Source organism: Rhamphochromis sp. 'chilingali', assembly GCF_963969265.1.
Source record: "Rhamphochromis sp. 'chilingali' genome assembly, chromosome: 14".
Taxonomy (NCBI): Eukaryota; Metazoa; Chordata; class Actinopteri; order Cichliformes; family Cichlidae; genus Rhamphochromis; species Rhamphochromis sp. 'chilingali'.
In genome coordinates this window covers 16,177,758-16,186,320 of record NC_137941.1, presented here as the reverse complement: position 1 = coordinate 16,186,320, position 8,563 = coordinate 16,177,758, and the positions used below count along the sequence as shown (strand labels likewise).

At 40.7% G+C, this 8,563-nt stretch overlaps 1 protein-coding gene across 1 annotated transcript; it reads right to left on the bottom strand.

The window, feature by feature from the left end:
* Window positions 1-44: 44 nt before the first annotated feature.
* galnt3 (UDP-N-acetyl-alpha-D-galactosamine:polypeptide N-acetylgalactosaminyltransferase 3 (GalNAc-T3)) lies at window positions 45-8,477 on the bottom strand. Its single transcript, XM_080902678.1, has 12 exons — window positions 8,334-8,477; window positions 7,414-7,839; window positions 6,617-7,156; window positions 5,750-5,922; window positions 5,000-5,149; window positions 4,562-4,796; window positions 4,348-4,465; window positions 4,030-4,230; window positions 2,483-2,614; window positions 2,156-2,257; window positions 1,919-2,071; window positions 45-1,814 (listed from the first exon to the last, which is right to left on the bottom strand). The coding sequence occupies exons 3-12, from the start codon at window positions 7,111-7,113 to the stop codon at window positions 1,701-1,703; spliced, it is 1,875 nt and encodes a 624-aa protein (XP_080758804.1). The 5' UTR covers window positions 7,114-7,156; window positions 7,414-7,839; window positions 8,334-8,477; the 3' UTR covers window positions 45-1,700.
* Between the last annotated feature and the right edge of the window lie 86 nt (window positions 8,478-8,563).

Below are 8,563 nucleotides of genomic sequence, written 5' to 3'. Positions count from 1 at the left end.
GGCTAAATGAAAAACTGAAATGCAATAGCTCTAAGCGGGACCCAACTGAATTTATTGAGTTCAAAATATAATCATTAGACCAAGGCACTCTAACACAGAACATTTGTATCCATTCTTCCGCCACTAAAACAAATTTACATTAATCCACAGCCATCTAAACACTAGTGCCTGCACCAGAAATTCATTTGAGAACCCCTGCTGTAAAAATGGACTCCCTTGGGCACAATATTTTCCATTCACAGTTTCCTTAAAAAAAAATAAAAATTAAAAAAAAAATAAAATAAATAAAAACTAAAAAGACCCCACCAAAGCACAAACTTAAATAATACAGGAAAACTGTGCTGCAGTTAAAAATAATATATCTCAGAAGACAGTATTCATTACTGCATACATGATGCTAAAAAACAAAAACCTATGCATTAACTGATTGAAATACATGTTTAAGACCCAACTTACTTTCCCTCAAAAAATAAAAAAAAAATATGGAAGACTAAAAAAAACCAAAAACAATAATAACAATAATAACAATAATAATAATAGAGATACTTTCAGAATCAACTTAAGTGTATAAAGTTCAGTCCTGCTCTGAAGGCCCTTTTGATTAAAAAAAATAAAATGAACCAAAACACTGTTGACAGAAATCTGTTGACCCTAACCTCAATAAACCATCACCCGCGCTGACAACACTGACACACATTCCTGTCCAAGGGGAAATAAAAAACAGAAACAAACAAAAAATTATCCAAGGCACTGGACGGTACTGAATAGGAGATTTTTCAGTCCAAAAAACACATTTTTAAAAAGGCACAATGTACATCATTCTTGTCAGTGTCATGTTTTCACTGCTTGTCCTAAAATGTGTTTTTGACTTGTCATTTTGAATCTTTATGATATACACAATACACAATTTTTTCTTCATTTTAGATTCATATATTTGTTGACAGATTAAAAGAAAAACCCTTTTCACCCTACATAGAGGGGATCCTTGGCTTAGTTATAGAGTGAGAGACTGTTTTCGGGCATGATTAGGGTCCACTTAAACTATTGGAGAAAAGAGTCACTGCAAAGCAATGTAAAATTGTCATGAGTAATCACCTCTTAGCCCACTATGACAATATTTTTTAGTAGGTTTCTTCTATTTTAATTACTATTAAAATGATGTGAATCACATTTTGCCTTTGGTGTCCCTTTATCCAGTTCGACTTCTATAGGAGGCTTTGGATGTCTGTTCTGCACTGCATCACAAGATAAATCAGGGACTACCTCTAAGAAGAACAGAGTTCAATGCTGCGGAGACCTGATGAACCAATTGATCTTGTGCCCAAGACCTTAACCCTATAACACGTGTTATTTTTCCTTCCCATTGCTTTCCTATAGATAGTTGTCTCTGGAACTTACTAGTGTTAGCTTTAAATACCCAAAACTGTGTGTTTTGGTTGTGAAGACTTGGAGTGGTGAAAACATGTCAAACACAAAAGAGGCACTTGTCAGCAAAGTGCATCTTCATTGTTCATATACTCAGCCCAAACTTTCCTTCAGCTCATCTCTGTATAAAAATAAATTAAAAAAATCAGTGTGATAATTTATCTAAAAATAATTAAAAAAGAAAAAAAAATCAGCATGGAAACTGCATATAGTATTTTTTGTCCTAGCTTGTTCCTCACACAGATTAGCTTTTTCTAAAGTGGTATTTTGTGCACTCAGACGAAGGACCAATGCTGGTATTTGTCAGAAGGGTTGCAAAGAGCCAGAGAAGGATGCTCGTGATGGGCACTCAGACACATGTTCCATCCAGGATTGTAGAATAACTGGTTCTATATGAAAATTTAAAAATGCATATATACACACACATATTACTTTAACAATGATATAATGCAGGGATTGTGAAATTAGTGTAGACTAAAAAGACTAAACTCACATCTTTCAGTTCCCATTTTTGCTCTGCTCCCACCACTGTCTTTTTGCCTTTGTACTGGCAGTCCTCCAGCTTCACAGCCCCCTCCGCCCCGTGCAAACACAGCTCCTTCTGAATGTTGTGTCTAATCTCGTGATGTGTGGAGTACTCGAAATACTACGGCATAGAAACAAATAATGTATTTTAAGTAAACCTGCTCAACTTGTCAAAAAGAGATAAAACAGACGTGTTCCCACTGACCTGGTTTCCTCCTAGACCATGACATGGGTACATGATCAGCTGTTTCCCACCCTCATTGTTCTCCCCAGCATCCAGACATGAGTCCTTGCCCACATTTTTCACCTACAGAGAAGAGGAGGGAAGGGGAAAGCAATGAGAGGAAACAAAATGAAAAACTAACATCCAGTGCAAGCTGTTCAAACAACTTTAGCCTCTAGAGTGCTTTCAGTGGTGTTAAATTGGAACTGCTCAGTACCCTCTGGAGATCCTAAGTGGAAACCCACAGTGGCTAGACAGTGTGCTGTGAGGTTTGAAAAGGAGAGCTGGTGGTCTGGTGTGTGATCTTACTGAGCCAAAGCGAAGTGGGTTGAGATCAGGCATGAAGACTTCTGGATAAACGTTCTGCAAATACCAGGAGAAGCTCTTGCACTGCAGCTTTTCACGGAGTTCCACACGTTTGGAGATATCGCCAAAAGCTCCCTGTTATAACAGAGAGGCAAAACTTTTTTTTAAACTGTCAAAGTACACTTCTGGCATATTTAATGCTACCTTGGTTTTGCTGCAACGCAACAATGCCCCAGACTGGGTTCTTATATTGTATTTAGCTTCTATTCCTGCTGTTAGATATCTGACAAAAACATTCCTCAGTATCAAAAAGCAGTATATTCAGTGAACATCTGACCTGATGCTAAAACCTAAGCCTTGTGTGAATCTCTGTCTGAAATTTCACACCAGCTAATAGTATAGATACTGCATTTTCACACTACATACTTTTATAAAATTACATTAAGGAAAAGACACATTACTTCTTTATACAAAAACATAGTAATATTACTCTGTTTAAAATAAATCAAAATATTGCTGATTGTTATCATACTTGTTTTTCTTAAGTCAGCAGGTATATTTTGGTAGTATAATTACTCATTTGATAAATTAACTACAGACAAGTATTTGATCACTGCACTTTTTAAACTGGGAGTGGCGAGTGGAGAGTAATGACTCATTTCAAAGGATTTGCAGGCGCCTAACTCACCTAAATAATGAGGGCTTTACTATAATGACAAGGATGCTTCTCACACTAGTGCTTACTGATAGCAACTACAGTGGATTCTGTGATGCTGTTGACAAAGCCGTGTCTGTCTGAAGCCAGTGGGTGAGGGCTGGCCTGCTCTGTGAGGTGTCGCCCGGAGGGAAATGTTTATAGGACCTGTGGGACCACATGTTGGGAAACCCTGAGAGACAGTGTCATTTACCAGAGATGACTCCTTCTAGGCCTCTTTTTCCTCTGTTGGTTTTTACCCCCCAAAACGTGCCCCACATCCCCCATAGCACCCACACACCCACAGCTTTTATGGAATATTTCAATTTACTCTGCAGTGGTTGCCCTGGTAAGAGAGGTATGTTTTTCTCTGCAGAGTATCTGAAGTTATTGATAAGCAGACATAATGCCTCTTCTATGCAAAACATTGGACAAGAGCTTTATGTGTTTTTGGGACAGTAATGAGCGGCCTTAAAACACTTAGATACAAGCAGATGGAAAAATTTCTGCTGTAGACCAATTTGCAAGTTGCTGCCATTTTTTAAAAAACAAACAGACAAGAAAATTCAAAGAATCACATAACAGAGTAGAATAGAATAGGACTTCAAATGCAAAATAAATAAATAAATATCAAATTCTGGAGGAAAATGTGAGCCTTTCACCAGGAGCAGAAACATCTGGATGAGCATGTTGATGCCATTCATGGAGATCCTAAAGACTGTTCCAGATCATGATTTTAAAATGTATTCAACTCTAAATACCAGTTGTCTGTTTTAAGGTTTGGGTGTCTACTAAACTAAAAGTAAAGTAATTCTAACATCTGGGGGGGGGGAAGGGAGTAAGAAGCTATACGTACATCTTTTGCGATCTGCGCAGCTTGCTGGTTACGTCGGTAAAAGATCTCTTTGTAGTCATCCATCCAGACTTCAGCCAGTCTCACCTGATTGCGAGCAATCACTTGTGTGCCCTTAGGAAAGGTGTGTGGACTTTTGGTGCGGAAAACATGACCAACAATGGAACAAGGAATTATCTCCAACTGTCCGCCACACTGCCATACCTTCAAATTAATGATTGACAAAACAGACGCACACGCCCATGCAGCAGTTTGAATAACTGAATGGCTCCAAGGGTAAAAGATATTTGCACAAATAATGACAGCTTGGTAATACCTTACCCTAAAGGACATTTCGATATTCTCCCCACCCCAGATTTCCATTTCTTCATCATAGCTTCCGATACGGTAGAAATATTCTTTGGAGATGGAGAAGAGCCCACCAGCAAACGTGGGAGTCCTGTGGATGCATTTTGTTAAATGTTTAGAAGCTTCAAAAGAAGATTGGGTTTCAGATGAAGTCGATATCCAGTATACATGCACAACTTTGACTCACTTGATTGGATACGTTTCATCCTTCCTCCTTCGCTTCTCATGATCTGGTAGGCTCTCCCAACCAAATGAAAGACTCCAATCAAAGTTCCCCCGATTGTGATTCTGGCCATAAGGGGACGGTTTCATGAACTCAAAAGTATTGAGATCAATAGTAGTAATATCAGGACTCACTACTGCAGTGTAGTTTTCCGCTATCCTAGCCAGCAGAGGTTCCAGCCATCCATTAAAGCATTCACCTGTTAATACACCCACATAGGGAAATGCATCACTTACTACTTTCTCTGCAAAAAGCACTAAACTACTTTGTTTAGAACACAAATCCACATGAGAAATGGCTTTATAAAGGAGTAAGCAGTGTTTACAAATTGTGCGGGTGTGTGTTTAAGGGCGTGCAAACCAGTTTTTAAATGTGTGAGTAGTGTCAGTGGTGGTGACTAACAATGAGCATCCAGAAAGGTGAGTGTGTCACCGGTCGCCACGGAGGCACCCAGGAGCCGAGCAGTTATAAGTCCTTTTCTCTCTCGCTGGCGCATGACTCGTACAATGTTCAGCTGCTTCAAATAATCATCCAGCTTGTCCTTTAACTCATCTGAAAGCGTGGGATATCAATTAGACGTTAGAGTTGGAGATACAGAGATGCTTAATTTGATGAATACAAGATAAAAAGCAACACAAAATACTCCAAAATAAATCAAATAACAATAATTGCTTAACTGCTTACTAGTTAATCTCACAGATCCTAGCCCGAAAAAGAAGACTTAAACAGATTAAGAACAAATTTATGTTCCTTCCATGTTTAACTGGGCTGGCTTTCAAGAAATCTGCTGCACTGCAGGACTCAATCTGCCTGCTCACAGCAAATAGCTGAGCTTAGGTGTCAGCTGAACGTCATTCTTTGAAACCTCTGTCCTTTCCAGGATTACGTTTCCTTCCTACATCTGACCCATTTATAATGGTTAACTCTGACTCATCTCTAAGCTCAACCACTGCTAATTCCTCTTAGGAAAGTATTCACCGTGGGGCCCCTTGCTTCCTGTTGTTAACCCACATCAGGTACCACAAAAGAAGAAGCAGGGAGCTCCCCTCTGCATGTTTCATGGCACACAGTGAGTTGCCCACCCAACACGCTGCATGAAATTGAACCCAAAAGTTAGCAGGACAGTCATGAAGGAGCCCATTGAGGTTTTACCATCTACGCTGGCGTCATCCACCAGGATGATCTCTTTGAGGAGAATGGCGGGGGAGGTGTGAAGGACACTGTATACCGTCCTTAGCAGAGTGCTCCAGGCCTCATTGTGAAACACAATTATCACACTGGTGGTCGGCAAGGGGGGGCATCGCTTGAAGGTTTGCTCAATGCATCTGTACAAGGAGGGAAAAGAGCACAAAGATCTGACTATCCTGTACAGTTCCTGAGTGGCACAGTATAGTTATTACATCTCCAAGCTCTCCCCTGTGGGGAGTCCATTTCAGCTGTGACACTGCATGTGTGGCAACCTTTGAAATACCTGCCATATTAGAGTAGGACAAACTTTGTAATTCAGCCTAGGGAGATTGCCAGAACATGGACCGGCTTTATGCGTCTGCCTTGTATCGACTAAACTGACATGAGAAGCTCATGTGGATTTCCATGTGTTTGGATGTACTGCAACAACCCAAGCAAAACGTTGCTTCTTCCTGAAATTTTAACCACAATAATTGGCCAGGCATGCTGAAACAAAGTCTCTCTCACAGTAATCATCTCTGTGGTTTCTGCCTGACATTTTCCCCAGTTACAAAAAACAGAAATTGAGAAAAATTTGTTGGGGTTAGATGGTCGCTGTTGCATTAAGAAAACTACTTTTAAAATAATTTATATGGGTATTTTTCAGAGTGCAACTATATTTTAGACAGAAAGAGTAGCATCAATACTGAATTCATATCCACAGGATAGTATAAATACTTGATTTTTTAAAAATAAAGTCAATGTTTGATCTAATATGTCCCTTAATAACACTATCTTTTAAAATTGTTATTTTACATAGGTTCATCAGAAGCCTGGAGAGTGTACACATACTCTGGTGGTCTTGTGTCTGCACCCAGGTCTCTGCTCAGAGAGATGTGGTCACTTGCATACAAGTTAAAGCAGTGTTTCTCTTCACCCCTCTCCTTCTCCTTTTGCTCATTGGGGCTCAGCGAGTCAGTGTTGAAAGGTTTCCCAGCAGCTCCGGGGGCAAGAGGGTTCTGGGGTGGCCGCTCCAGAGCTGGCCTGAGCTCAGCAGCAGTGTAGTGACCTGGCAGACAAGACGTGCCGTCTGCTTTCTCCTGATGACGTACAGGGGCTCTGATCTGCATCTTTGGCATTGCATCCCTGAAGTTATTGACAGCTCCCATCACCATTCCCAGCATGGCATCCCGCTTCACTGCCATTTCCTTCAGCCACGGGTCCTCCTGTTGGCTTTGGCTTCCGACTTCCCATTGTATGAAGAACACAAATGTGACAAAGACAAGAGCCACTATGAGAAGTTTCAGTGGGTGCAGGCGCCTTCGGAGTAGTCTGCGAAGAACTGGCATTCTTTTTGAATGTAGAGCAGGCTGGCTTTGGATTGAGATTCAGCTGTAACAAACAATAATATTCATAATCCGAACAATGATGAGTAAACAGCATTTATGTGGCTTCAGGATTTATGACATAAAGGGTTGAAGAAAAAAACAACACACACACACACACACACACACACACACACACACACACACACACACACACACACACACACACACACACACACACACAGAGAGAGAGAGAGAGAGAGAGAACATAATGAAATGTTCTCTGTGTGTGTGTGCTGCCTGCATACTTTAGGTATATTTTACCTTTTGGTAATAAAAAGGTAGGCGTGAAGCTTCCTGTGCTCCATTGAAAAATCACATATTTAAAACCGGCTGGTGAAATCAGCAAACAACCTCGGGTCTGGATTCCCTCAGCAAAAAAATACAACGCACCATGAATCGCTGACCAACAAGTTAAGGCTAACAACGTCCTTTAAACTGCTCTCTGAAAATTAAACAAACGCCATCTCGCTTTAGCTGGAAACCATCGCTTTCACGTCAAACAAAACTTTTCTTCCTGGAGAAGCCCAAAAAAAAAAAGTCAAAAGATTTGCTCAAAGATTGCCAGTGAACTTCCGTCTCGTTGGATCCAGGTGTGCTCCTCTCAGGTAAAAGGCTATGACGTACATGTGCGCTTGCGCAGAGAAAACTTCTGCGTATCAAAATAGTGCATCAGGACACAATCCACACCTGAAATAAAAACCAAAAAAAAAGGCCATTACGACAGAAGAAAACTCGCTAAAACCTTTAGAGATAAATAATTAAATAAATCAAAGATTTGACAATCACTGCTGAATGGAACATTTGGGCTATCGCGACAAACTATTATATAAATACGCTAAAGTGGTCTGGAGCTCCTCGAGAAATGTTTGAGACTCCTCTGCGCGGAGCTGCTTAAAGGTGTCATTAATAGGATTTGTTCTAGTGGTCATTCACTGGGACAGTTGCTGGGTTACAAATAACGGAGGAACGCGATATATCCCACCGCATCCAATCAAGTCTCTGAGAAACGCCGCATATTGGCCATAGAGCTTAAACTTATGAACTCAAGAGGAACGGACAACGCACATGGTACACAAAAATCTGGAAAAGTTACGCATCCCTCCCAGCGAAGACGCGAATAATTATTAAAAGCTTTCCGTATTCCGAATAAAAGTTGTTGGCTAAAAAGCTTAGAAACTCACCACCGCACACTGCAGCTTGTCTAATCCTTGAAATGTTCCACGTTTCCCACAACGGATTGTGTTCATAAAGAGTTGGATGCTTGCAGGAGTAAAGACGTGGATTCCGCCTGCAGGGAGCTTGCTCTGGTGCCCAGTTTGAAGTCTTTCTGCTTTTTGACTCGCACAGTGACTCCATCTGTAGTGACTGTGTTCTTCGCAGCTCGCTACCCACGGCAGGCAGCCAGTTTATT

What these genes read in the sequence shown, in the direction of transcription:
- galnt3 (XM_080902678.1), bottom strand. Translation starts at nt 7,113, where the DNA reads ATGCCAGTTCTTCGCAGACTACTCCGAAGGCGCCTGCACCCACTGAAA. An exon ending in GCAGACACAAGACCACCAGA is followed by an intron (nt 5,923 to 6,616) that starts GTATGTGTACAC and finishes CTCCTTGTACAG; the next exon opens with ATGCATTGAGCAAACCTTCA. An exon ending in ATATCGAAATGTCCTTTAGG is followed by an intron (nt 4,231 to 4,347) that starts GTAAGGTATTAC and finishes ATTAATTTGAAG; the next exon opens with GTATGGCAGTGTGGCGGACA.